General features: G+C 52.5%; 1 protein-coding gene across 3 annotated transcripts in view; it reads left to right on the forward strand.

The window, feature by feature from the left end:
• LOC122543353 (electroneutral sodium bicarbonate exchanger 1-like) overlaps positions 1 to 26,691 on the forward strand; it is a 449,950-nt gene that overhangs the window by 50,882 nt on the left and 372,377 nt on the right. For 2 of the 3 annotated variants that reach the window (XM_087985536.1, XM_087985538.1), the window contains exon 2: positions 10,564 to 10,648. In XM_087985536.1, coding sequence (XP_087841662.1) covers positions 10,564 to 10,648 — 85 coding nt within the window. The remainder of the gene's footprint in view (positions 1 to 10,563; positions 10,649 to 26,691) is intronic. The other variant, XM_087985537.1, reaches the window with a different exon arrangement.

Consider the following 26,691-nt stretch of genomic DNA (forward strand, 5'->3'; position numbering starts at 1 on the left):
TTCTTTCTTCCTTTCCTTCTTTCTTCCTTTCCTTCTTTCTTTCATTCTTTTCTTTCCTACTTTCATTCTTTTCTTTCCTTCTTTCATTCTTTTCTTTCCTTCTTTCCTTCTTTCTTTTCCTTCTTTCTTTTCCTTCTTTCTTTTCCTTCTTTCTTTTCCTTCTTTCTTTTCCTTCTTTCTTTTCCTTCCTTCCTTCCTTCCTTCCTTCTTTTCCTTCTCTTCCTTCTTTTCCTTCCTTCTTTTCCTTCCTTCTTTTCCTTCCTTCTTTTCGTTCCTTCTTTTCTTTCTTTTCTTTCCTTCTTTTCTTTCCTTCTTTTCTTTCCTTCTTTTCTTTCCTTCTTTCTTTTCCTTCTTTCTTTTCCTTCTTTCTTTTCCTCCTTTCTTTCTTTTCTTTCCTTCTTTCTTTCTTCGTTCTTTCTTTCCTTCCTTCTTTTCCTTCCTTCTTTTCGTTCCTTCTTTCTTTCTTTTCTTTCCTTCTTTTCTTTCCTTCTTTTCTTTCCTTCTTTTCTTTCCTTCTTTCTTTTCCTTCTTTCTTTTCCTTCTTTCTTTTCCTTCTTTCTTTCTTTTCTTTCCTTCTTTCTTTCTTCGTTCTTTCTTTCCTTCTTTCTTTTCCTTCCTTCTTTTCCTTCCTTCTTTTCCTTCCTTCTTTTCCTTCCTTCTTTTCCTTCCTTCTTTCTTTTCCTTCTTTTCTTTCCTTTCCTTCTTTCTTTTCCTTCTTTCTTTTCCTTCTTTCTTCCTTTCCTTCTTTCTTTTCCTTCTTTCTTTTCCTTCTTTTCTTTTCCTTCTTTCCTTTTCTTCTTTCTTTTCCTTCTTTCCTTTCCTTCTTTCTTCTTTTCTTTCCTTCTTTCTTCTTTTCTTTCCTTCTTTCATTCTTTTCTTTCCTTCCTTCCTTCCTTCCTTCCTCCCTTCCTTCCTTCTCTTCCTTCTTTTCTTTCCTTCTCTCCTTCCTTCTTTCCTTCCTTCTTTTCTTTCCTTCTTTTCTTTCCTTCTTTCTTTCTTTTCTTTCCTTCTTTCATTCTTTTCTTTCATTCTTTTCTTTCCTTCTTTCTTTCCTTCTTTCTTTCCTTCTTTCCTTTCCTTCTTTCTTTCCTTCTTTCTTTCCTTCTTTCTTTTCCTTCTTTCTTTTCCTTCTTTCTTTTCCTTCTTTCTTTCGTCCTTTCCTTCTTTCTTTTCCTTCTTTCTTTTCCTTCTTTCTTTCCTTCTTTCTTTTCCTTCTTTCTTTTCCTTCTTTCTTTCGTCCTTTCCTTCTTTCTTTTCCTTCTTTCTTTTCCTTCTTTCTTTCCTTTTTTCTTTCCTTCCTTCCTTCCTTCCTTCCTTCCTTCTTTTCCTTCTCTTCCTTCTTTTCCTTCCTTCTTTCCTTCCTTCTTTTCTTTCCTTCTTTTCTTTCCTTCTTTCTTTCTTTTCTTTCCTTCTTTCTTTCTTTTCTTTCCTTCTTTCCTTCTTTTCTTTTCCTTCTTTCTTTCTTTTCTTTCCTTCTTTCCTTCTTTTCTTTTCCTTCTTTCCTTTCCTTCTTTCCTTTCCTTCTTTCCTTTCCTTCTTTCCTTTCCTTCTTTCCTTTCTTTCTTTCTTTCTTTCTTTCATTTCTTTCCTTCTTTTTTTCCTTTCCTTCTTTCATTCTTTTCTTTCCTTCTTTCTTTCTTTCCTTCTTTCTTTCCTTCTTTCTTTCCTTCTTTCTTCCTTCTTTCTTTTCCTTCTTTCTTTTCCTTCTTTCTTTTCCTTCTTTCTTTTCCTTCTTTCTTTCGTCCTTTCATTCTTTCTTTTCCTTCTTTTTTCCTTCCTTCCTTCCTTCCTTCCTTCTTTTCCTTCTCTTCCTTCTTTTCCTTCCTTCTTTCCTTCATTCTTTTCTTTCCTTCTTTTCTTTCCTTCTTTCTTTCTTTTCTTTCCTTCTTTCCTTCTTTTCTTTTCCTTCTTTCTTTCTTTTCTTTCCTTCTTTCCTTTTCCTTCTTTCTTTTCCTTCTTTCCTTTCCTTCTTTCCTTTCCTTCTTTCCTTTCCTTCTTTCCTTTCTTTCCTTTCTTTCTTTCTTTCTTTCATTTCTTTCCTTCTTTCTTTCCTTTCCTTCTTTCATTCTTTCCTTCTTTCTTTTCCTTCTTTCTTTTCCTTCTTTCTTTTCCTTCTTTCTTTTCCTTCTTTCTTCCTTTCCTTCTTTCTTCCTTTCCTTCTTTCTTTTCCTTCTTTCCTTCTTCCTTTTCCTTCTTTCCTTCTTTCTTTTCCTTCTTTCTTTTCCTTCTTTCTTCCTTTCCTTCTTTCTTTTCCTTCTTTCTTCCTTTCCTTCTTTCTTCCTTTCCTTTTTTCTTCCTTTCCTTCTTTCTTCCTTTCCTTCTTTCTTCCTTTCCTTCTTTGTTTTCCTTCTTTTCTTTCCTTCTTTCATTCTTTCTTTCTTTCTTTCATTCTTTTCTTTCCTTCTTTCATTCTTTTCTTTCCTTCTTTCATTCTTTTCCTTCCTTCTTTTCCTTCCTTCTTTTCCTTCCTTCTTTTCCTTCCTTCTTTTCCTTCCTTCTTTTCCTTCTTTCTTTTCCTTCTTTCTTTTCCTTCTTTCTTTTCCTTCTTTCTTTTCCTTCTTTCTTCCTTTCCTTCTTTCTTTCTTTTCTTTCCTTCTTTTCTTTCCTTCTTTTCTTTCCTTCTTTTCCTTCTTTCTTTTCCTTCTTTCTTTTCCTTCTTTCTTTCTTTTCTTTCCTTCTTTCCTTCTCTTCTTTCCTTCTTTTCTTTCCTTCTTTTCTTTCCTTCTTTTCTTTTCCTTCTTTCTTTTCCTTCTTTCTTTTCCTTCTTTCTTTTCTTTCCTTCTTTTCTTTCCTTCTTTTCTTTCCTTCTTTTCCTTCTTTCTTTTCCTTCTTTCTTTTCCTTCTTTCTTTCTTTTCTTTCCTTCTTTCCTTCTTTTCTTTCCTTCTTTTCTTTCCTTCTTTTCTTTCCTTCTTTTCTTTTCCTTCTTTCTTTTCCTTCTTTCTTTTCCTTCTTTCTTTCTTTTCCTTCTTTCTTTTCCTTCTTTCTTTCTTTTCTTTCCTTCTTTCCTTCTTTTCTTTCCTTCTTTTCTTTCCTTCTTTTCTTTCCTTCTTTTCTTTTCCTTCTTTCTTTTCCTTCTTTCTTTTCCTTCTTTCTTTCTTTTCCTTCTTTCTTTTCCTTCTTTCTTTTCCTTCTTTCTTTTCCTTCTTTCTTTTCCTTCTTTTCTTTCCTTCTTTTCTTTCCTTCTTTTCTTTCCTTCTTTTCTTTCCTTCTTTTCTTTCCTTCTTTCTTTTCCTTCTTTCTTTATTTTCTTTCCTTCTTTCTTTCTTTCGTCCTTTCTTTCCTTCTTTCTTTTCCTTCTTTCTTTCTTTTCTTTCCTTCTTTCCTTCTTTTCTTTCCTTCTTTTCTTTCCTTCTTTTCTTTCCTTCTTTTCTTTCTTATCCTTCTTTCTTTTCCTTCTTTCTTTTCCTTCTTTCTTCCTTTCCTTCTTTCTTTCTTTTCTTTCCTTCTTTCCTTCTTTTCTTTCCTTCTTTTCTTTCCTTCTTTTCTTTCCTTCTTTTCTTTCCTTCTTTTCTTTCCTTCTTTTCTTTCCTTCTTTTCTTTCCTTCTTTCTTTTCCTTCTTTCTTTTCCTTCTTTCTTTCTTTTCCTTCTTTCTTTTCCTTCTTTCTTTTCCTTCTTTCTTCCTTTCCTTCTTTCCTTCTTTTCTTTCCTTCTTTTCTTTCCTTCTTTTCTTTCCTTCTTTTCTTTCCTTCTTTCTTTTCCTCCTTTCTTCCTTTCCTTCTTTCTTTCTTTCTTTCTTTCTTTCTTTCCTTTCCTTCTTTCTTTCTTTCTTTTCTTTCCTTCTTTCATTCTTTTCTTTCCTTCTTTCATTCTTTCCTTTCCTTCTTTCCTTTCCTTCTTTCTTTTCCTTCTTTCTTTTCCTTCTTTCTTTTCCTTCTTTCTTTTCCTTCTTTCTTTTCCTTCTTTCCTTCTTCCTTTTCCTTCTTTCCTTCTTTCTTTTCCTTCTTTCTTTTCCTTCTTTCTTCCTTTCCTTCTTTCTTTTCCTTCTTTTCCTTCCTTCTTTCTTTTCCTTCTTTCTTCCTTTCCTTCTTTCTTCCTTTCCTTTTTTCTTCCTTTCCTTTTTTCTTCCTTTCCTTTTTTCTTCCTTTCCTCTTTTCCTTCCTTTCCTTCTTTGTTTTCCTACTTTTCTTTCCTTCTTTCATTCTTTCCTTCTTTCATTCTTTTCTTTCCTTCTTTCATTCTTTTCTTTCCTTCTTTCTTTTCCTTCTTTCTTTTCCTTCTTTCTTTTCCTTCTTTCTTTTCCTTCTTTCTTCCTTTCCTTCTTTCTTTTCCTTCTTTCTTCCTTTCCTTCTTTCCTTCTTTCTTTTCCTTCCTTCTTTCTTTGCGTTCCTTCTTTCTTTTCCTTCTTTATTTCCTTCCTTCCTTCCTTCCTTCCTTCCTTCCTTCTTTTCCTTCTCTTCCTTCTTTTCCTTCCTTCTTTCCTTTCTTCTTTCTTTCCTTCTTTTGTTTCCTTCTTTCTTTCTTTTCTTTCCTTCTTCCATTCTTTTCTTTCCTTCTTTCTTTTCCTTCTTTCTTTTCCTTCTTTCTTTTCCTTCTTTCTTTTCCTTCTTTCTTTTCCTTCTTTCTTTTCCTTCTTTCTTCCTTTCCTTCTTTCTTTTCCTCCTTTCTTCCTTTCCTTCTTTCTTCCTTTCCTTCTTTCTTTTCCTTCTTTCTTCCTTTCCTTCTTTCCTTCTTTCTTTTCCTTCCTTCTTTCTTTTCCTTCCTTCTTTCTTTGCGTTCCTTCTTTCTTTTCCTTCTTTATTTCCTTCCTTCCTTCCTTCCTTCCTTCCTTCCTTCCTTCTTTTCCTTCTCTTCCTTCTTTTCCTTCCTTCTTTCCTTTCTTCTTTCTTTCCTTCTTTTGTTTCCTTCTTTCTTTCTTTTCTATCCTTCTTCCATTCTTTTCTTTCCTTCTTTCTTTTCCTTCTTTCTTTTCCTTCTTTTCTTTTCCTTCTTTTCTTTTCCTTCTTTCTTTTCCTTCTTTCTTTTCCTTCTTTCTTTTCCTTCTTTCTTCCTTTCCTTCTTTCTTTCTTTCCTTCTTTCTTTTCCTTCTTTCTTTTCCTTCTTTCTTTTCCTTCCTTCCTTCCTTCCTTCCTTCCTTCTTTTCCTTTTCTTCCTTCTTTTCCTTCCTTCTTTCCTTCCTTCTTTCCTTCCTTCTTTTCTTTCCTTCTTTCTTTCTTTTCTTTCCTTCTTTCATTCTTTTCTTTCATTCTTTTCTTTCCTTCTTTCTTTTCCTTCTTTCTTTTCCTTCTTTCTTTTCCTTCTTTCTTTTCCTTCTTTCTTTTCCTTCTTTCTTCCTTTCTTTTCCTTCTTTCTTTTCCTTCTTTCTTTTCCTTCTTTCTTTTCCTTCTTTCTTTTCCTTCTTTCTTCCTTTCCTTCTTTCTTTTCCTTCTTTTCCTTCTTTCTTTTCTTTCTTTTCCTTCTTTCTTTCTTTTCCTTCTTTCTTTTCCTTCTTTCTTTTCCTTCTTTCTTTTCCTTCTTTCCTTTCCTTCTTTCTTTTCCTCCTTTCTTTTCCTCCTTTCTTTTCCTTCTTTCTTTTCCTTCTTTCTTTTCCTTCTTTCTTTGTTTCCTTTTTTCCTTTCTTTCTTTCTTTTCTTTCCTTCTTTCTTTCCTTTCCTTCTTTCTTTCTTTCCTTTCCTTCTTTCTTTCTTTTCTTTCCTTCTTTTCTTTCCTTCTTTCCTTCTTTTCTTTCCTTCTTTCCTTCTTTTCTTTCCTTCTTTCCTTTCCTTCTTTCCTTTCCTTCTTTCTTTCTTTTCTTTCCTTCTTTCCTTCTTTTCTTTCCTTCTTTCCTTCTTTCTTTTCCTTCTTTCTTTTCCTTCTTTCTTTTCCTTCTTTCTTTTCCTTCTTTCTTTTCCTTCTTTCTTTTCCTTCTTTCTTTTCCTTCTTTCTTTTCCTTCCTTCCTTCCTTCTTTCTTTCCTTCTTTCTTTTCCTTCTTTCTTTTCCTTCTTTCTTTTCCTTCTTTCTTTTCCTTCCTTCCTTCCTTCTTTCTTTCCTTCTTTCTTTCCTTCTTTCTTTTCCTTCTTTCTTTTCCTTCTTTCTTTTCCTTCTTTCTTTTCCTTCTTTCTTTTCTTTTCCTTCTTTCTTTCCTTCTTTCTTTTCCTTCTTTCTTTTCCTTCTTTCTTTTCCTTCTTTCTTTTCCTTCTTTCTTTTCCTTCCTTCCTTCCTTCTTTCTTTCCTTCTTTCTTTTCCTTCTTTCTTTTCCTTCTTTCTTTTCCTTCTTTCTTTTCCTTCCTTCCTTCCTTCTTTCTTTCCTTCTTTCTTTCCTTCTTTCTTTTCCTTCTTTCTTTTCCTTCTTTCTTTTCCTTCTTTCTTTTCCTTCTTTCTTTTCTTTTCCTTCTTTCTTTCCTTCTTTCTTTTCCTTCTTTCTTTTCCTTCTTTCTTTTCCTTCTTTCTCTTCTTTCCTTCTTTCTTTCTTTTCTTTCCTTCTTTATTTCTTTTCTTCCCTTCTTTCATTCTTTCTTTTCCTTCTTTCTTTTCTTTCATTCTTTCGTCCTTTCTTTCTTTCTTTCTTTTCTTTTTCTCTTTCTCTCTTTCTTTTCCTTCTTTCTTTTCCTTCTTTCTTCCTTTCCTTCTTTCTTTTCCTTCTTTCCTTCTTTCTTTTCTTTCCTTCTTTCATTCTTTTCTTTCCTTCTTTCATTCTTTCCTTTCCTTCTTTCTTTTCCTTCTTTCTTCTTTTCCTTCTTTCTTCTTTTCCTTCTTTCTTCTTTTCCTTCTTTCTTCTTTTCCTTCTTTCTTCCTTTCCTTCTTTCTTTTCCTTCTTTCTTCCTTTCCTTCTTCTTTTCCTTCTTTCTTCTTTTCCTTCTTTCTTTTCCTTCTTTCTTTTCCTTCTTTCTTTTCCTTCTTTCTTTTCCTTCTTTTCCTTCTTTCTTTCCTTCTTTTCCTTCTTTCTTTCCTTCTTTTCCTTCTTTCTTTCCTTCTTTCCTTCTTTCTTTCTTTCCTTCTTTTCCTTCTTCCTTTCTTTTCTTTCCTTCTTTCATTCATTCTTTTCCTTCTTTCTTTTCTTTCCTTCTTTCATTCTTTCTTTTCCTTCTTCCTTTCCTTTCATTCTTTCTTTTCTTTCCTTCTTTCTTTTCTTTCCTTCTTTCTTTTCTTTCCTTCTTTCTTTTCTTTCCTTCTTTCTTTTCTTTCCTTCTTTCTTTTCTTCCTTTCTTTTCCTTCTTCCTTTCTTTTCCTTCCTTCCTTTCTTTTCCTTCCTTTCTTTCTTTTCCTTCCTTTCTTTCTTTTCCTTCCTTCCTTTCTTTTCCTTCTTTTCCTTCTTTCTTTTCCTTCTTCTCCTTCTTCTCCTTTCTTTCTCCCTCCCTCCCACGAGGAGGTTGAACAGTTCATCCACTTTACCAACACCTTCCACCCCGACCTCAAATTCACCTGGACCGTCTCAGACTCCTCCCTCCCTTTCCTAGACCTTTGCATTTCTATCTCAGGCGACCGAATCAACACGGATATTTACTATAAACTGACTCCCACAGCTACCTCGACTACACCTCCTCCCACCCTGCCCCCTGTAAAAACGCCATCCCGTATTCCCAATTCCTTTGTCTCCGCTGCATCTGCTCTCAGGAGGACCAGTTCCAATACCGTACAACCCAGATGGCCTCCTTCAAAGAACGCAATTTCCCCCCCAGACGTGATCGACGATGCTCTCCACCACATCTCTTCCACTTCCCGCTCCTCTGCCCTTGAGCCCTGCCCCTACAATCGCCACCAGGACAGAACCCCACTGGTCCTCACCTACCACCCCACCAACCTCCATAATACAGCATATCATCCGTCGTCATTTCCGCCACCTCCAAATGGACCCCACCACCAGGGATATATTTCCCTCTCCCTCCCCTCCCCTATCAGCGTTCCGAAAAGACCACTCCCTCCGTGACTCCCTCATCAAGTCCACACCCCCCCACCAACCCAACCTCCACTCCCGGCACCTTCCCCTGCAACCGCACAAAATGCATAACCCTTCCTTCCCTCCAATGCCCCAAGGGATCCTTCCATATCTGCCACAAATTCACCTGCACCTCCACACACATCATTTACTGCATCCGCTGCACCCAATGTGGCCTCCTCTATATTGGGGAGACAGGCCACCTACTTGTGGAACATTTCAGAGAACACCTCTGGGACACCTGGACCAACCAACCCCACCACATGCAGGTCCTTGGACTCCTCCATCGCCAGACCATAGCAACACGACGGATGGAGGAAGAGCCCCTCATCTTCCGCCTAGGAACCCTCCAACCACAAGGGATGAACTCCGATTTCTCCAGTTTCCTCATTTCCCCTCCCCCCATCTTGTCTCAGTCCCAACCCTTGAACTCAACACCACCTTCCTAACCTGCAATCTTCTTCCTGACCTCTCCACCCCCACCCCCACTCCAGCCTATCACCCTCACCTTAACCTCCTTCCACCTATCGCATTTCCAACGCCCCTCCCCCAAGTCCCTCCTCCCTACCTTTTATCTTAGCCTGCTTGGCACACTTTCCTCATTCCTGAAGAAGGGCTCATGCCCGAAACGTTGATTCTCCTGCTCCTTGGATACTGCCTGACCTGCTGCGCTTTTCCAGCAACACATTTTCAGCTCTGATCTGCAGTCCCCACTTTCTCCTAGTTACACAATCAGTATTTACAGCTCTATGCCTCCTTTCTCTTAAAGGTTTATCTACCTCCCACTCTATAATGATATACTGATCCAATAAAAGCTGTCTATTAAATTGACAGCAACTTAATTTTCAAAACCAGACAGCGGCTGTCATCTCCAGTGTCTGTCTTCCTCTGGCTTTCGATCTCCCTCGGTCATCTTCAGTCTTTTGCTGCAAAGATATTTCATATGAAAAGGGTAACTTTGCTCATGTTTTTTGGATAGTCTCTCAATGGCAGTTGGTGCTCTTTTCTCTGGCTAACTCTCAAAATGCTGGCTTATCTCTACCCCAAGCGTTGGATTGTCTCATTGTTTCGATGTTGTCAAAGCAATAAAATTCAAATTCGATTAGGTTTTAGTTTCCTGGGGTATAATTTAAACTGGTTAAATTTGAACTGTTGTGAAAACAGCCAAATGTTACATATTTTCAACTTTCCAGTCCACTCTGAGACTACTAATCAGTCATATGACAAGTGCCTACAACCTCTCAATGCAAAGCATGTTTTACTCTCTCTTAGAGGAATAGTACATACCTTCAACTTCATAACACTATCTATTTTCTTGGTGTCAGTGATCATGAAGAGAAAGTGGGGACTGGAGATCAGAGTCGAAAAGTGTGGGGCTGGAAAAGTACAGCGGGTCAGGCAATATCTGAGGAACACCATTCCTGATAAAGGGTCTATGACTGAAACAACATTGACTCTCCTGCTCCTCTCATGCTACTGACCTGCTGTGCTTTTCCAGTGCCACATCTCTACACCAATGATCACATTCTGGCACACTTGATGAGTCATTTTCTGTGCTGTTGACCTTCTGACTTATGTCTAATCACCTTGCCTCAGAAGAATGTCCTACAGTTGCTAATCCAATGCAGCATCTTATCCACACTGAGAGTTGATTTTAAAAGCAGTCCGTCGGAGCAAGAATGTCATCATCGATGCACGTATAAAAGCTGAGAGACTGAGAATTGTTAAAGCCTAATGAAAATTGTGAAATGCAATAAAAGTGGAATTGATTAAAATAGTTTATTTCAAAATGTGTGACTTCAAACTAAATTTTATAATGAATTTAACACATTAACCACAGTAAATATACTGATTTTTGTCAACTTTATACACACCTGCTAAACCAGATGTATTGACATGGTCTAGAATCGTATGCAACTGACTTTGCTGTCCAAGGCCCCAAAGAAGCCTTCCACATCCATCAGAGATTTACCTGCACTTCCATTTACTGTGTCCATTGCCCCTGATGTGGTCTCCTCTACATTGGGGAGACAGGACGCCCATTTGTGGAACGTTTCAGTGAACATCTCCACGACATGCTCACGAAGCAATCCCACTGCCCTGTGGCCAAGCACTTTAACTTCCCCCTCCCACTCCCCCAAGGACATGCAGGTCCTGGGCTGCCTCCCTCGCCACTCCCTCACCACCCAATGCTTGGAGGAAGAACGCCTCATCTTCCATCTTGGGACCCTCCAACCATATGGGATCAATATGAATTTCACCAGTTTCCTCATTTCCCCCCCCCCTTACCTTACTCCCAGATCCAACCTTCCAACTCAGCACAGCCTTCTTGACCTGTCCTACCTGTCCATCTTCCTTACCAAGTGTCCACTGCATTCTCCTATCTATCTTTTCTCCCCCACCTTCATCTACCTATCTCATTCTCAGCTACTTCTTCTCCCCCCACCCCAGTCCCACCCGCCTTTCATCCCTCCCATTTATCTCCTGGCCCCCTTGGCCCACAAGCCTAATTTCTGATGAAAGGCTTATACTGCAAACGTCGATTCTCCTGCTCCTCGGATGCTGCCTGACCGGCTGTGGTTTTCCAGCGCTGCACTCTCTACTCTGATCTCCAACATCTGCAATCCTCACTGTCTCTTAGTTAATGCACATCAATATATATTTAGAAGCAGTACTGTGGTTTAAAGCTTTGTTTTCTGTATCTCCAGCAGAGGCATGATGAGGAGGCTGTGGTAGATCAAGGTGGAACAAGTTCAATACTCAACATTCACTATGAGAAAGAGGAGCTAGAAGGTAAGTGAGTGCATGTAGCACTCCTGACATCTTCAAAATGTTTTTTTCATATTCCCACACAGCACCTGTCAATCAACAGTGGACTGTATGCTGTTGATCAGCGAGCATTCCATTTCCACAGCACTTCATTATAAGTTGTTAGTATAGAAATAATTTGATGTAGTGGAGTCAAAGAAGCATGCAAGTGATTGACAAATAATCAATTTGGTCATCCTTGGGTTGTGATAAGTGCTATATAAATGTTAAGTTCTTACTTTGCCTACCGCAGGAATGAAATTTTTTTTGGCAGAAGTTCAACTTCATGATTACAGAGTTCCATCCTTTAAAATATTTTTCTGACCACTGCCTCCCCCTCTGTCGTCTTTCACTTCTCTTCATATGTACAGTACTTAATCCAGCAAGGTTCCTTTGTTAGTGTGGATATCATCCTGTAGTACTTGAAATAACTATTTTATACAGAAAATGCCAAGGTCATTTTGGTGATTTGATACAAATGAATTGGTCCACAGACTTGTCAGTAATAGAAAATAAACCAATGAAAAAATAATATTTCTACCCACTTTAAGTTCAATAATTCCACTCATTTGAGTGGTGTCACACCTCACTGAGATAGGGAGCTGGAAATCATTAGGAGAAAGTGAGGACTGCAGATGCTAGAGATCAGAGTCAAGAGTATGGTGATGGAAAAGCCCACAGCAGGTCAGGCAGCATCCTCGGAGCAGGAGAGTCGACGTTTCGGGCAAACGTTGATTCTCCTGCTTCTCGGATGCTGCCTGGCCTGTGCTTTTCCAGCACCACACTCTTGACTTGGAGCTGGAAATCAAGCCCCACTCTTCCTGGAGTCATTACAAAACTTAAAAAATCAAATTTACCTGTCTGATAGATTCAGGTTAACAGAAAAACATGTAGCAGATTTCTGTACTTAACAGAGGCCAGTATTTATTACAAATAAACAGATTCTAACCACAGGTAAGCAACTATGAACTGTTGAATTCAAACACTACTCGTCCAAACTCTAACCCCCTCCTATAACCTCTTTTATACACACGTGCAGAGAGACAAAAAATATTGATGTAATAAGTGGAAAGAAGAAAAAGTACTGGGAAAACAGTGGAATAGCATCAACGCATACTGTTGGTGAGATGATCCTTTTGCTTGCCAGGAACTTCTGTTCTTCAATATTTTTTTCGCCAGATTGTTTTTGCTTCTTTATAGGAGGCACAGGGTGATTGGTACACTAACTGCAAAGTCTCTTAGTTACTGGTTAAAGATCCCAGCTTATTGCAACTAGTAAGAGAGAAAATAATTGGCTTTCTTTGGACATCTAGAAAGAGAGACACATCGCCTTCCCTTCCAAAGTTCTAGGAGCTTCTCACTATCATTTACAACTGCAAGCTGTTCAGCTGCCTAGGAACCAATTCGACTCGTTGTTAGGCTGATGACCTTTGACAACCACAACTGTTCACATTTCCACAAACTAATCAGCAATCAGCTGGCCTGTGAATCCCATTTTGTATACTCTAATGTAAACTGTTGAGTTTATATGTATAATTTTCAGTGTTTTTTTTGAGAGTTTGGGTTTCTAGTTTTTGAATTAGTTACGGGCAAGTTTTCTGTGTGTCTGAAGTTAGTAATTTATTTCAGTTATTTCTTTTAAAAGCCGTTTTTTGGAGACTGACTTTAGAATAAATAGATTCTATGCAATGCAAATGGACTTTTAGAATTGTACAGAAGAGGCCGTTGAATCTGCACCAGCAGAAACTATTCTAACTCTACACTAGCCCCCACTTTGCAGCACTTGACCCAGACCGAGAGGGAGAGAGTGGGAGGGAGTGAGCGAGTGTGCGTGGTGGAGGAATAGTGAGAGAGAGAGAGTGTGAGAGAGAGGGAGCAAGTGAATGAGAGGGAGAGACGGAGCAAGAGAGAGAGTGTGTGTGAGCGCAAGGGAAGGAGCAAGAGTGTGAGCATGAGGGAGGAAGAGAGTGAGTATGAAGGAGTCAGCAAACGAGAGAGTGCGAGCTCACTGGAGCGAGCGAGAGAGTGCGAGCGCACTGGAGCAAGCAAGCGAGTGCGCGAGTGCACTGGAGCAAGCAGGGGAGAGAGAGTGAGTGAGTGTGAGCACACTGGATCGAGCGCAAGAGAGAGTGCGTGGTCGCACTGGAGCGAGCGAGAGCGAGAGTGCGATCGCACCGGCGAGAGAGCGAGAGTGCGATCGCACCGGCGAGAGAGCGAGAGTGCGATCGCACCGGCGAGAGAGCGAGAGTGCGAGCGCACCGGCGAGAGAGAGAAAGAGCGAGCGCACCGGCGAGAGAGAGAAAGAGCGAGCGCACCGGCGAGAGAGAGAAAGAGCGAGCGCACTGGAGTGAGGGCGAGCGCACTGGAGCGAGTGCGAGAGAGCGTGCGAGCGCACTGGAGTGAGAGTGTGCGAGCGAGCGTGCGAGCGCACTGGTGCGAGAGCGAGCGAGCGTGCGAGCGCACTGGTGCGAGAGCGTGCGAGCGCACTGGTGCGAGCGCGAGCGAGAGCGTGCGAGCGCACTGGTGCGAGCGCGAGCGAGAGAGCGTGCGAGCGCACTGGAGCGAGAGCGAGCGAGAGAGCGTGCGAGCGCACTGGAGCGCGAGAGAGAGAGTGCGAGCGCACTGGAGCGCGAGAGAGAGAGTGCGAGCGCACTGGAGCGCGAGAGAGAGAGTGCGAGCGCACTGGAGCGCGAGAGAGAGAGAGTGCGAGCGCACTGGAGCGAGAGAGAGAGAGTGCGAGCGCACTGGAGCGAGAGAGAGAGAGTGCGAGCGCACTGGAGTGCGAGAGAGAGAGTGCGAGCGCACTGGAGCGAGTGCGAGAGAGAGAGTGCGAGCGCACTGGAGCGAGTGCGCGAGCGAGAGTGCGAGCGCACTGGAGCGAGTGCGCAAGCGAGAGTGCGAGCGCACTGGAGCGTGCGAGCGAGCGAGAGTGCGAGCGCACTGGAGCGTGCGAGCGAGCGAGAGTGCGAGCGCACTGAAGCGAGCGAGAGAGAGTGCGAGCGCACTGGAGCGAGTGCGAGAGAGAGTGTGCGAGCGCACTGAAGCGAGCGAGTGCGAGAGAGAGTGTGCGAGCGCACTGAAGCGAGCGAGAGTGCGAGCGCGAGAGTGCGAGCGCACTGAAGCGAGCGAGAGTGCGAGCGCGAGAGTGCGAGCGCACTGAAGCGAGCGAGAGTGCGAGCGCACTGGAGCGAGAGAGAGCGCACTGGAGCGTGCGAGAGAGAGTGCGAGCGCACTGGAGCGAGCGAGAGAGAGTGCGAGCGCACTGGAGCGAGCGAGAGAGAGTGCGAGCGCACTGGAGCGAGCGAGAGAGAGAGTGCGAGCGCACTGGAGCGAGCGAGAGAGAGAGTGCGAGCGCACTGGAGCGAGTGCGAGAGAGAGAGAGTGCGAGCGCACTGGAGCGAGAGAGAGAGAGAGTGCGAGCGCACTGGAGCGAGAGAGAGAGAGTGCGAGCGCACTGGAGCGAGAGAGAGAGAGTGCGAGCGCACTGGAGCGAGAGAGAGAGAGTGCGAGCGCACTGGAGCGAGAGAGAGAGTGCGAGCGCACTGGAGCGAGAGAGAGTGCGAGCGCACTGGAGCGAGAGAGAGCGCACTGGAGCGTGCGAGAGAGAGTGCGAGCGCACTGGAGCGAGCGAGAGAGAGTGCGAGCGCACTGGAGCGAGCGAGAGAGAGTGCGAGCGCACTGGAGCGAGCGAGAGAGAGAGTGCGAGCGCACTGGAGCGAGCGAGAGAGAGAGTGCGAGCGCACTGGAGCGAGTGCGAGAGAGAGAGAGTGCGAGCGCACTGGAGCGAGAGAGAGAGAGAGTGCGAGCGCACTGGAGCGAGAGAGAGAGAGTGCGAGCGCACTGGAGCGAGAGAGAGAGAGTGCGAGCGCACTGGAGCGAGAGAGAGAGTGCGAGCGCACTGGAGCGAGAGAGAGAGTGCGAGCGCACTGGAGCGAGAGAGAGAGAGAGTGCGAGCGCACTGGAGCGAGAGAGAGAGAGAGTGCGAGCGCACTGGAGCGAGAGAGAGAGAGAGTGCGAGCGCACTGGAGCGAGAGAGAGAGAGAGTGCGAGCGCACTGGAGCGAGAGAGAGAGAGAGTGCGAGCGCACTGGTGCGAGAGCGAGAGAGCGTGCGAGCGCACTGGTGCGAGAGCGAGCGAGTGTGCGAGCGCACTGGAGCGAGAGAGAGAGAGTGCGAGCGCACTGGAGCGAGAGAGAGAGAGTGCGAGCGCACTGGAGCGAGAGAGAGAGAGTGCGAGCGCACTGGAGCGAGAGAGAGAGTGCGAGCGCACTGGAGCGAGAGAGAGAGTGCGAGCGCACTGGAGCGAGTGCGAGAGAGAGAGAGTGCGAGCGCACTGGAGCGAGTGCGAGAGAGAGAGAGTGCGAGCGCACTGGAGCGAGAGAGAGAGAGTGCGAGCGCACTGGAGCGAGAGAGAGAGAGTGCGAGCGCACTGGAGCGAGAGAGAGAGTGCGAGCGCACTGGAGCGAGAGAGAGAGTGCGAGCGCACTGGAGCGAGAGAGAGAGAGAGTGCGAGCGCACTGGAGCGAGAGAGAGAGAGAGTGCGAGCGCACTGGAGCGAGAGAGAGAGAGAGTGCGAGCGCACTGGAGCGAGAGAGAGAGAGAGTGCGAGCGCACTGGTGCGAGAGCGAGAGAGCGTGCGAGCGCACTGGTGCGAGAGCGAGAGAGCGTGCGAGCGCACTGGTGCGAGAGCGAGCGAGCGTGCGAGCGCACTGGTGCGAGAGCGAGCGTGCGAGCGCACCGGTGCGAGTGCAAGAGAGCGTGCGAGCGCACTGGTGCGAGAGCGAGCGTGCGAGAGCGAGAGAGAGCGCGAGCGCACTGGTGCGAGCGCGAGCGAGAGAGCGTGCGAGCGCACTGGAGCGAGAGCGAGCGAGAGAGCGTGCGAGCGCACTGGAGCGAGAGAGAGAGAGTGCGAGCGCACTGGAGCGAGAGCGAGAGAGAGAGTGCGAGCGCACTGGAGCGAGTGCGAGAGAGAGAGTGCGAGCGCACTGGAGCGAGTGCGAGAGAGAGAGTGCGAGCGCACTGGAGCGAGTGCGAGCGCACTGGAGCGTGCGAGCGAGAGAGAGTGCGAGCGCACTGGAGCGAGTGCGAGAGAGAGAGTGTGCGAGCGCACTGAAGCGAGCGAGAGTGCGAGCGCACTGGAGCGAGAGAGAGAGAGTGCGAGCGCACTGGAGCGAGTGCGAGCGCTCTGGAGCGTGCGAGCGCACTGGAGCGAGTGCGAGCGCACTGGAGCGAGCGAGAGAGAGAGTGCGAGCGCACTGGAGCGAGCGAGAGAGAGTGCGAGCGCACTGGAGCGAGCGAGAGAGAGTGCGAGCGCACTGGAGCGAGCGAGAGAGAGTGCGAGCGCACTGGAGCGAGCGAGAGTGCGAGCGCACTGGAGCGAGAGAGAGAGAGAGTGCGAGCGCACGAGCGAGAGAGTGCGAGCGCACTGGAGCGAGAGAGAGAGAGTGCGAGCGCACTGGAGCGAGAGAGAGAGAGAGTGCGAGCGCACTGGAGCGAGAGAGAGAGAGTGCGAGCGCACTGGAGCGAGAGAGAGAGAGTGCGAGCGCACTGGAGCGAGTGCGAGAGAGAGAGAGTGCGAGCGCACACGAGAGTGCGAGCGCACTGGAGCGAGAGAGAGAGTGCGAGCGCACTGGAGCGAGAGAGAGAGAGTGCGAGCGCACTGGAGCGAGAGAGAGAGAGAGTGCGAGCGCACTGGAGCGAGAGAGAGAGAGAGTGCGAGCGCACTGGTGCGAGAGCGAGCGAGCGTGCGAGCGCACTGGTGCGAGAGCGAGCGAGCGTGCGAGCGCACTGGTGCGAGAGCGAGCGTGCGAGCGCACCGGTGCGAGTGCAAGAGAGCGTGCGAGCGCACTGGAGCGAGCGAGAGAGCGTGCGAGCGCACTGGAGCGAGAGCGAGCGAGAGAGCGTGCGAGCGCACTGGAGCGAGCGAGAGAGCGTGCGAGCGCACTGGAGCGAGAGAGAGAGAGTTCGAGCGCACTGGAGCGAGAGAGAGAGAGTGCGAGCGCACTGGAGAGAGAGAGAGTGCGAGCGCACTGGAGCGAGCGAGAGTGCGAGCGCACTGGAGCGAGAGAGAGAGAGAGTGCGAGCGCACTAGCGAGAGAGAGAGAGTGCGAGCGCACTGGAGCGAGAGAGAGAGAGTGCGAGCGCACTGGAGCGAGAGAGAGAGAGTGCGAGCGCACTGGAGCGAGAGAGAGAGAGTGCGAGCGCACTGGAGCGAGAGAGAGAGAGAGTGCGAGCGCACTGGAGCGAGAGAGAGAGAGTGCGAGCGCACTGGAGCGAGAGAGAGAGAGTGCGAGCGCACTGGAGCGAGAGAGAGAGTGCGAGCGCACTGGTGCGAGAGCGAGCGAGCGTGCGAGCGCACTGGAGAGAGAGCGAGAGAGAGTGCGAGCGCACTGGAGCGAGAGAGAGAGAGTGCGAGCGCACTAGCGAGAGAGAGAGAGAGAGTGCGAGCGCACTGGAGCGAGAGAGAGAGAGTGCGAGCGCACTGGAGCGAGAGAGTGCGAGCGCACTGGAGCGAGAGAGAGAGTGCGAGCGCACTGGTGCGAGAGCGAGCGAGCGTGCGAGCGCACTGGTGCGAGAGCGAGAGAGCGTGCGAGCGCACTGGAGCGAGCGAGAGTGCGAGCGCACTGGAGCGAGAGAGAGTGCGAGCGCACTGGAGCGAGTGCGAGCGCTCTGGAGCGTGCGAGCGCACTGGAGCGAGTGCGAGCGCACTGGAGCGAGCGAGAGAGAGAGTGCGAGCGCACTGGAGCGAGCGAGAGAGAGTGCGAGCGCACTGGAGCGAGCGAGAGAGAGTGCGAGCGCACTGGAGCGAGCGAGAGAGAGTGCGAGCGCACTGGAGCGAGCGAGAGTGCGAGCGCACTGGAGCGAGAGAGAGAGAGAGTGCGAGCGCACGAGCGAGAGAGTGCGAGCGCACTGGAGCGAGAGAGAGAGAGTGCGAGCGCACTGGAGCGAGAGAGAGAGAGAGTGCGAGCGCACTGGAGCGAGAGAGAGAGAGTGCGAGCGCACTGGAGCGAGAGAGAGAGAGTGCGAGCGCACTGGAGCGAGTGCGAGAGAGAGAGAGTGCGAGCGCACACGAGAGTGCGAGCGCACTGGAGCGAGAGAGAGAGTGCGAGCGCACTGGAGCGAGAGAGAGAGAGTGCGAGCGCACTGGAGCGAGAGAGAGAGAGAGTGCGAGCGCACTGGAGCGAGAGAGAGAGAGAGTGCGAGCGCACTGGTGCGAGAGCGAGCGAGCGTGCGAGCGCACTGGTGCGAGAGCGAGCGAGCGTGCGAGCGCACTGGTGCGAGAGCGAGCGTGCGAGCGCACCGGTGCGAGTGCAAGAGAGCGTGCGAGCGCACTGGAGCGAGCGAGAGAGCGTGCGAGCGCACTGGAGCGAGAGCGAGCGAGAGAGCGTGCGAGCGCACTGGAGCGAGCGAGAGAGCGTGCGAGCGCACTGGAGCGAGAGAGAGAGAGTTCGAGCGCACTGGATCGAGAGAGAGAGAGTGCGAGCGCACTGGAGAGAGAGAGAGTGCGAGCGCACTGGAGCGAGCGAGAGTGCGAGCGCACTGGAGCGAGAGAGAGAGAGAGTGCGAGCGCACTAGCGAGAGAGAGAGAGTGCGAGCGCACTGGAGCGAGAGAGAGAGAGTGCGAGCGCACTGGAGCGAGAGAGAGAGAGTGCGAGCGCACTGGAGCGAGAGAGAGAGAGAGTGCGAGCGCACTGGAGCGAGAGAGAGAGAGTGCGAGCGCACTGGAGCGAGAGAGAGAGAGTGCGAGCGCACTGGAGCGAGAGAGAGAGTGCGAGCGCACTGGTGCGAGAGCGAGCGAGCGTGCGAGCGCACTGGAGAGAGAGCGAGAGAGAGTGCGAGCGCACTGGAGCGAGAGAGAGAGAGTGCGAGCGCACTAGCGAGAGAGAGAGAGAGAGTGCGAGCGCACTGGAGCGAGAGAGAGAGAGTGCGAGCGCACTGGAGCGAGAGAGTGCGAGCGCACTGGAGCGAGAGAGTGCGAGCGCACTGGAGCGAGAGAGAGAGTGCGAGCGCACTGGTGCGAGAGCGAGCGAGCGTGCGAGCGCACTGGTGCGAGAGCGAGAGAGCGTGCGAGCGCACTGGAGCGAGAGCGAGCGAGAGAGCGTGCGAGCGCACTGGAGCGCGAGAGAGAGAGTGCGAGCGCACTGGAGCGCGAGAGAGAGAGTGCGAGCGCACTGGAGCGCGAGAGAGAGAGTGCGAGCGCACTGGAGCGCGAGAGAGAGAGTGCGAGCGCACTGGAGCGCGAGAGAGAGAGTGCGAGCGCACTGGAGCGCGAGAGAGAGAGTGCGAGCGCACTGGAGCGAGCGAGTGCGAGAGAGAGTGTGCGAGCACACTGAAGCGAGCGAGTGTGCGAGCGCACTGAAGCGAGCGAGAGTGCGAGCGCACTGGAGCGTGCGAGAGAGAGTGCGAGCGCACTGGAGCGTGCGAGAGAGAGTGCGAGCGCACTGGAGCGTGCGAGAGAGAGTGCGAGCGCACTGGAGCGAGCGAGAGAGAGTGCGAGCGCACTGGAGCGAGCGAGAGAGAGAGTGCGAGCGCACTGGAGCGAGAGAGAGAGTGCGAGCGCACTGGAGCGAGAGAGAGAGTGCGAGCGCACTGGAGCGAGAGAGAGAGAGAGTGCGAGCGCACTGGAGCGAGAGAGAGAGAGAGTGCGAGCGCACTGGAGCGAGAGAGAGAGAGTGCGAGCGCACTGGAGAGAGAGAGAGAGAGAGTGCGAGCGCACTGGAGCGAGCGAGAGAGAGTGCGAGCGCACTGGAGCGAGCGAGAGAGAGTGCGAGCGCACTGGAGCGAGCGAGAGAGAGTGCGAGCGCACTGGAGCGAGCGAGCGAGAGAGAGTGCGAGCGCACTGGAGCGAGAGAGAGAGAGAGAGAGTGCGAGCGCACTGGAGCGAGAGAGAGAGTGCGAGCGCACTGGAGCGAGAGAGAGAGTGCGAGCGCACTGGAGCGAGCGAGAGAGAGAGAGTGCGAGCGCACTGGAGCGAGCGAGAGAGAGAGAGTGCGAGCGCACTGGAGCGAGCGAGAGAGAGAGTGCGAGCGCACTGGAGCGAGCGAGAGAGAGAGAGTGCGAGCGCACTGGAGCGAGAGAGAGAGTGCGAGCGCACTGGAGCGAGCGAGAGAGAGAGAGTGCGAGCGCACTGGAGCGAGCGAGAGAGAGAGAGAGTGCGAGCGCACTGGAGCGAGCGAGAGAGAGAGAGAGTGCGAGCGCACTGGAGCGAGCGAGAGAGAGAGAGAGTGCGAGCGCACTGGAGCGAGCGAGAGAGAGAGAGTGCGAGCGCACTCTGTTACTCGCTCGCTCTCTCGCGCGCACGCTCCAGTGCACTCGCTCGCTCTCTCGCGCGCACGCTCCAGTGCACTCGCTCGCTCTCTCGCGCACATGCTCCAGCGAGAGAGTGCGAGCGCACTGGAGCGAGAGAGAGAGAGAGTGCGTGCGCACTGTAGCGAGAGAGAGAGAGTGCGAGCGCACCGGAGAGAGAGAGTGCGAGCGCAACTGGAGCGAGAGAGAGAGTGCGAGCGCACTGGAGCGAGTGCGAGAGAGAGAGTGCGAGTGCGCTGGAGCGAGAGAGAGAGAGTGCGAGCGCACACGAGAGTGCGAGCGCACTGGAGCGAGAGAGAGAGAGAGTGCGAGCGCACTGGAGCGAGAGAGAGAGAGTGCGAGCGCACTGGAGCGAGAGAGAGAGAGTGCGAGCGCACACGAGAGTGCGAGCGCACTGGAGCGAGAGAGAGAGAGTGCGAGCGCACTGGAGCGAGAGAGAGAGAGTGCGAGCGCACTGGAGCGAGAGAGAGAGAGTGCGAGCGCACTGGAGCGAGTGCGAGAGAGAAAGTGCGAGTGCGCGAGAGAGAGAGTGCGAGCGCACTGGAGCGAGAGAGAGAGAGAGTGCGAGCGCACTGGAGCGAGAGAGAGAGTGCGAGCGCACTGGAGCGAGAGAGAGAGAGTGCGAGCGCACTGGAGCAAGAGAGAGAGAGTGCGAGCGCACTGGAGCGAGAGAGAGAGAGTGCGAGCGCACTGGAGCGAGAGAGAGAGTGCGAGCGCACCGGAGAGAGAGAGTGCGAGCGCAACTGGAGCGAGAGGGTACGAGCCCACTGGAGCGAGTGCGAGAGAGAGAGTGCGAGCGCACACGAGAGTGCGAGCGCACTGGAGCGAGAGAGAGAGAGTGCGAGCGCACTGGAGCGAGAGAGGGAGGGAGTGCGAGCGCACTGGAGCGAGAGAGGGAGGGAGTGCGAGCGCACTGGAGCGAGAGAGGGAGAGAGTGCGAGCGCACTGGAGCGAGAGAGGGAGAGAGTGCGAGCGCACTGGAGCTAGAGAGGGAGAGAGTGCGAGCGCACTGGAGCGAGAGAGAGAGAGTGCGAGCGCACCGGAGCGAGAGAGTGCGAGCGCACTGGAGCGAGAGAGAGAGAGAGTGCGAGCGCACTGGAGCGAGAGAGAGAGAGAGTGCGAGCGCACTGGAGCGAGAGAGAGAGAGTGCGAGCGCACTGGAGCGAGAGAGAGAGAGTGCGAGCGCACCGGAGAGAGAGAGTGCGAGCGCAACTGGAGCGAGAGGGTGCGAGCCCACTGGAGCGAGTGCGAGAGAGAGAGTGCGAGCGCACTGGAGCGAGAGAGAGAGTGCGAGCGCACTGGAGCGAGAGAGAGAGAGAGTGCGAGCGCATTGGAGCGAGAGAGAGAGAGAGTGCGAGCGCACTGGAGCGAGAGAGTGCGAGCGCACTAGCGAGAGAGAGAGTGCGAGCGCACTGGAGCGAGTGTGCGTGCGAGCGCACTGGTGCGTGTGCGAGCGAGCGTGCGAGCGCACTGGTGCGAGTGCGAGCGCACTGGTGCGAGAGCGAGCGAGCGTGCGAGCGCACTGGTGCGAGACCGAGAGAGCGTGCGAGCGCACTGGAGCGAGAGCGTGCGAGCGCACTGGTGCGAGAGCGTGCGAGAGCGAGAGAGAGTGCGAGCGCACTGGAGCGAGAGCGAGCGAGAGAGCGTGCGAGCGCACTGGAGTGAGAGTGCGAGCGCACTGGAGCGAGTGCGAGAGAGAGAGAGTGCGAGCGCACTGGAGCGAGTGCGAGAGAGAGAGTGCGAGCGCACTGGAGCGAGTGCGAGAGAGAGAGTGCGAGCGCACTGGAGCGAGCGAGAGTGCGAGCGCACTGGAGAGAGAGAGTGCGAGCGCACTGGAGAGAGAGAGTGCGAGCGCACTGGAGCGAGAGAGAGAGTGCGAGCGCACTGGAGCGAGAGAGAGAGAGTGCGAGCGCACTGGAGCGAGTGCGAGAGAGAGAGTGCGAGCGCACTGAAGCGAGCGAGTGCGAGAGAGAGTGTGCGAGCGCACTGAAGCGAGAGAGTGCGAGAGAGAGTGTGCGAGCGCACTGAAGCGAGAGAGAGTGCGAGCGCACTGGAGCGAGAGAGCGAGTGCGAGCGCACTGGAGCGAGTGCGAGCGCACTGGAGCGAGTGAGAGAGAGAGAGTGCGAGCGCACTGGAGCGAGCGAGAGAGAGTGCGAGCGCACTGGAGCGAGCGAGAGAGAGTGCGAGCGCACTGGAGCGAGCGAGAGAGAGTGCGAGCGCACTGGAGAGAGAGCGAGAGAGAGTGCGAGCGCACTGGAGCGAGAGAGAGAGTGCGAGCGCACTGGAGCGAGAGAGAGAGAGTGCGAGCGCACTGGAGCGAGAGAGAGAGAGTGCGAGCGCACTGGAGCGAGAGAGAGAGAGTGCGAGCGCACTGGAGCGAGAGAGAGAGAGTGCGAGCGCACTGGAGCGAGAGAGAGAGAGTGCGAGCGCACTGGAGCGAGAGAGAGAGAGTGCGAGCGCACTGGAGCGAGAGAGAGAGAGTGCGCTCGCACGCTCCAGTGCACTCGCTCGCTCTCTCGCGCGCACGCTCCAGTGCACTCGCTCGCTCTCTCGCGCGCATGCTCCAGCGAGAGAGTGCGAGCACACTGGAGCGAGAGAGAGAGAGTGCGCTCGCACTCTGTTACTCGCTCGCTCTCTCGCGCGCACGCTCCAGTGCACTCGCTCGCTCTCTCGCGCGCAGGCTCCAGTGCACTCGCTCGCTCTCTCGCGCGCATGCTCCAGCGAGAGAGTGCGAGCGCACTGGAGCGAGAGAGAGAGTGCGAGCGCACCGGAGAGAGAGAGTGTGAGCGCAACTGGAGCGAGAGAGCGAGAGAGTGCGAGCGCACTGGAGCGAGAGAGTGCGAGCGCACTGGAGCGAGTGCGAGAGAGAGAGAGTGCGAGCGCACACGAGAGTGCGAGCGCACTGGAGCGAGAGAGAGAGAGTGCGAGCGCACTGGAGCGAGAGAGAGAGAGTGCGAGCGCACTGGAGCGAGAGAGAGAGAGTGCGAGCGCACTGGAGCGAGAGAGAGAGAGTGCGAGCGCACTGGAGCGAGAGAGAGAGAGTGCGAGCGCACTGGAGAGAGAGAGTGCGAGCGCACTGGAGCGAGAGAGAGAGTGCGAGCGCACTGGAGCGAGAGAGAGAGAGTGCGAGCGCACTGGAGCGAGAGAGAGAGAGTGCGAGCGCACTGGAGCGAGAGAGAGAGAGTGCGAGCGCACTGGAGCGAGAGAGAGAGAGTGCGAGCGCACTGGAGCGAGAGAGAGAGAGTGCGAGCGCACTGGAGCGAGAGAGAGAGAGTGCGAGCGCACTGGAGCGAGAGAGAGAGTGCGAGCGCACTGGAGCGAGAGAGAGAGAGAGTGCGAGCGCACTGGAGCGAGAGAGAGAGAGAGAGTGCGAGCGCACTGGAGCGAGAGAGAGAGAGAGTGCGAGCGCACTGGAGCGAGAGAGAGAGTGCGAGCGCACTGGTGCGAGAGCGAGCGAGCGTGCGAGCGCACTGGTGCGAGAGCGAGAGAGCGTGCGAGCGCACTGGAGCTAGAGCGTGCGAGCGCACTGGTGCGAGAGCGAGCGAGCGTGCGAGAGCGAGAGTGAGTGCGAGCGCACTGGTGCGAGCGCGAGCGAGAGAGCGTGCGAGCGCACTGGTGCGAGCGCGAGCGAGAGAGCGTGCGAGCGCACTGGAGCGAGCGCGAGCGAGAGAGCGTGCGAGCGCACTGGAGCGAGCGCGAGCGAGAGAGCGTGCGAGCGCACTGGAGCGAGCGCGAGCGAGAGAGCGTGCGAGCGCACTGGAGCGAGCGCGAGCGAGAGAGCGTGCGAGCGCACTGGAGCGAGAGCGAGCGAGAGAGCGTGCGAGCGCACTGGAGCGAGAGAGAGAGAGTGCGAGCGCACTGGAGCGAGAGAGAGAGTGCGAGCGCACTGGAGCGAGAGAGAGAGAGAGTGCGAGCGCACGAGCGAGAGTGCGAGCGCACTGGAGCGAGAGAGAGAGTGCGAGCGCACTGGAGCGAGAGAGCGTGCGAGCGCACTGGTGCGAGAGCGAGAGAGCGTGCGAGCGCACTGGTGCGAGAGCGAGAGAGCGTGCGAGCGCACTGGAGCGAGAGCGTGCGAGCGCACTGGTGCGAGAGCGAGCGAGCGTGCGAGAGCGAGAGAGAGTGCGAGCGCACTGGTGCGAGCGCGAGCGAGAGAGCGTGCGAGCGCACTGGAGCGAGCGCGAGCGAGAGCGTGCGAGCGCACTGGAGCGAGCGCGAGCGAGAGAGCGTGCGAGCGCACTGGAGCGAGCGCGAGCGAGAGAGCGAGCGAGAGAGCGTGCGAGCGCACTGGAGCGAGAGAGAGAGAGTGCGAGCGCACTGGAGCGAGAGAGAGTGAGTGCGAGCGCACTGGAGCGAGAGAGAGTGAGTGCGAGCGCACTGGAGCGAGAGAGAGAGAGTGCGAGCGCACTGGAGCGAGAGAGAGTGAGTGCGAGCGCACTGGAGCGAGAGAGAGTGAGTGCGAGCGCACTGGAGCGAGAGAGAGTGCGAGCGCACTGGAGCGAGCGCGAGCGAGAGAGCGTGCGAGCGCACTGGAGCGAGCGCGAGCGAGAGAGCGTGCGAGCGCACTGGAGCGAGCGCGAGCGAGAGAGCGTGCGAGCGCACTGGAGCGAGAGCGAGCGAGAGAGCGTGCGAGCGCACTGGAGCGAGAGAGAGAGAGTGCGAGCGCACTGGAGCGAGAGAGAGTGAGTGCGAGCGCACTGGAGCGAGAGAGAGTGAGTGCGAGCGCACTGGAGCGAGAGAGAGTGAGTGCGAGCGCACTGGAGCGAGAGAGAGTGAGTGCGAGCGCACTGGAGCGAGAGAGAGAGAGTGCGAGCGCACTGGAGCGAGTGAGAGTGAGTGCGAGCGCACTGGAGCGAGAGAGAGTGAGTGCGAGCGCACTGGAGCGAGAGAGAGTGCGAGCGCACTGGAGCGAGAGAGAGAGAGTGCGAGCGCACTGGAGCGAGTGCGAGAGAGAGAGTGCGAGCGCACTGGACCGAGTGCGAGAGAGAGAGTGCGAGCGCACTGGAGCGAGTGCGAGAGAGAGAGTGCGAGCGCACTGGAGCGAGTGCGAGAGAGAGAGTGCGAGCGCACTGGAGCGAGTGCGAGAGAGAGAGTGCGAGCGCACTGGAGCGAGTGCGAGCGAGAGAGTGCGAGCGCACTGGAGCGTGCGAGCGAGAGAGTGCGAGCGCACTGGAGCGTGCGAGCGAGAGAGTGCGAGCGCACTGGAGCGAGCGAGCGAGCGAGCGCACTGGAGCGTGCGAGCGAGCGAGAGTGCGAGTGCACTGAAGCGAGCGAGAGAGAGTGTGCGAGCGCACTGGAGCGAGTGCGAGCGCACTGGAGCGAGCGAGCGAGAGAGAGTGCGAGCGCACTGGAGCGAGCGAGAGAGAGTGCGAGCGCACTGGAGCGAGCGAGAGAGAGTGCGAGCGCACTGGAGCGAGAGAGAGAGAGTGCGAGCGCACTGGAGCGAGCGAGAGAGAGTGCGAGCGCACTGGAGCGAGCGAGAGAGAGTGCGAGCGCACTGGAGCGAGAGAGAGAGAGTGCGAGCGCACTGGAGCGAGAGAGAGAGAGTGCGAGCGCACTGGAGCGAGTGCGAGCGCACTGGAGCGAGCGAGAGAGAGAGAGTGCGAGCGCACTGGAGCGAGCGAGAGAGAGTGCGAGCGCACTGGAGCGAGCGAGAGAGAGTGCGAGCGCACTGGAGCGAGCGAGAGAGAGTGCGAGCGCACTGGAGCGAGCGAGAGAGAGTGCGAGCGCACTGGAGCGAGCGAGAGAGAGTGCGAGCGCACTGGAGCGAGAGAGAGAGAGTGCGCTCGCACTCTGTTACTCGCTCGCTCTCTCGCGCGCACGCTCCAGTGCACTCGCTCGCTCTCTCGCGCGCACGCTCCAGTGCACTCGCTCGCTCTCTCGCGCGCATGCTCCAGCGAGAGAGTGCGAGCACACTGGAGCGAGAGAGAGAGAGAGTGCGAGCGCACTGGAGCGAGAGAGAGAGAGAGTGCGAGCGCACTGGAGCGAGAGAGAGAGTGCGAGCGCACCGGAGAGAGAGAGTGTGAGCGCAACTGGAGCGAGAGAGAGAGAGAGTGCGAGCGCACTGGAGCGAGAGAGTGCGAGCGCACTGGAGCGAGTGCGAGAGAGAGAGAGTGCGAGCGCACACGAGAGTGCGAGCGCACTGGAGCGAGAGAGAGAGAGTGCGAGCGCACTGGAGCGAGAGAGAGAGAGTGCGAGCGCACTGGTGCGAGTGCGCGAGAGAGCGTGAGAGTGCGAGCGCACTGGAGCGAGAGAGAGAGTGCGAGCGCACTGGAGCGAGAGAGAGAGTGCGAGCGCACTGGAGCGAGAGAGAGAGTGCGAGCGCACTGGAGCGAGAGAGAGAGAGAGTGCGAGCGCACTGGAGCGAGTGCGAGAGAGAGAGTGCGAGTGCGCGAGAGAGAGAGTGCGAGCGCACTGGAGCGAGAGAGAGTGCGAGCGCACTGGAGCGAGTGCGAGCGCACTGAAGCGAGAGAGAGAGAGTGCGAGCCCACTGGAGCGAGAGAGAGAGAGTGCGAGCGCACTGGAGCGAGAGAGGGAGAGAGTGCGAGCGCACTGGAGCGAGAGAGGGAGAGAGTGCGAGCGCACTGGAGCGAGAGAGGGAGAGAGTGCGAGCGCACTGGAGCGAGAGAGGGAGAGAGTGCGAGCGCACTGGAGCGAGAGAGGGAGAGAGTGCGAGCGCACTGGAGCGAGAGAGGGAGAGAGTGCGAGCGCAACTGGAGCGAGAG

This window comes from Chiloscyllium plagiosum, unplaced genomic scaffold, assembly GCF_037043375.1.
Source record: "Chiloscyllium plagiosum isolate Xiang-an unplaced genomic scaffold, Cpla_swu_hap1 HiC_scaffold_53X, whole genome shotgun sequence".
Lineage (NCBI taxonomy): Eukaryota > Metazoa > Chordata > Chondrichthyes > Orectolobiformes > Hemiscylliidae > Chiloscyllium > Chiloscyllium plagiosum.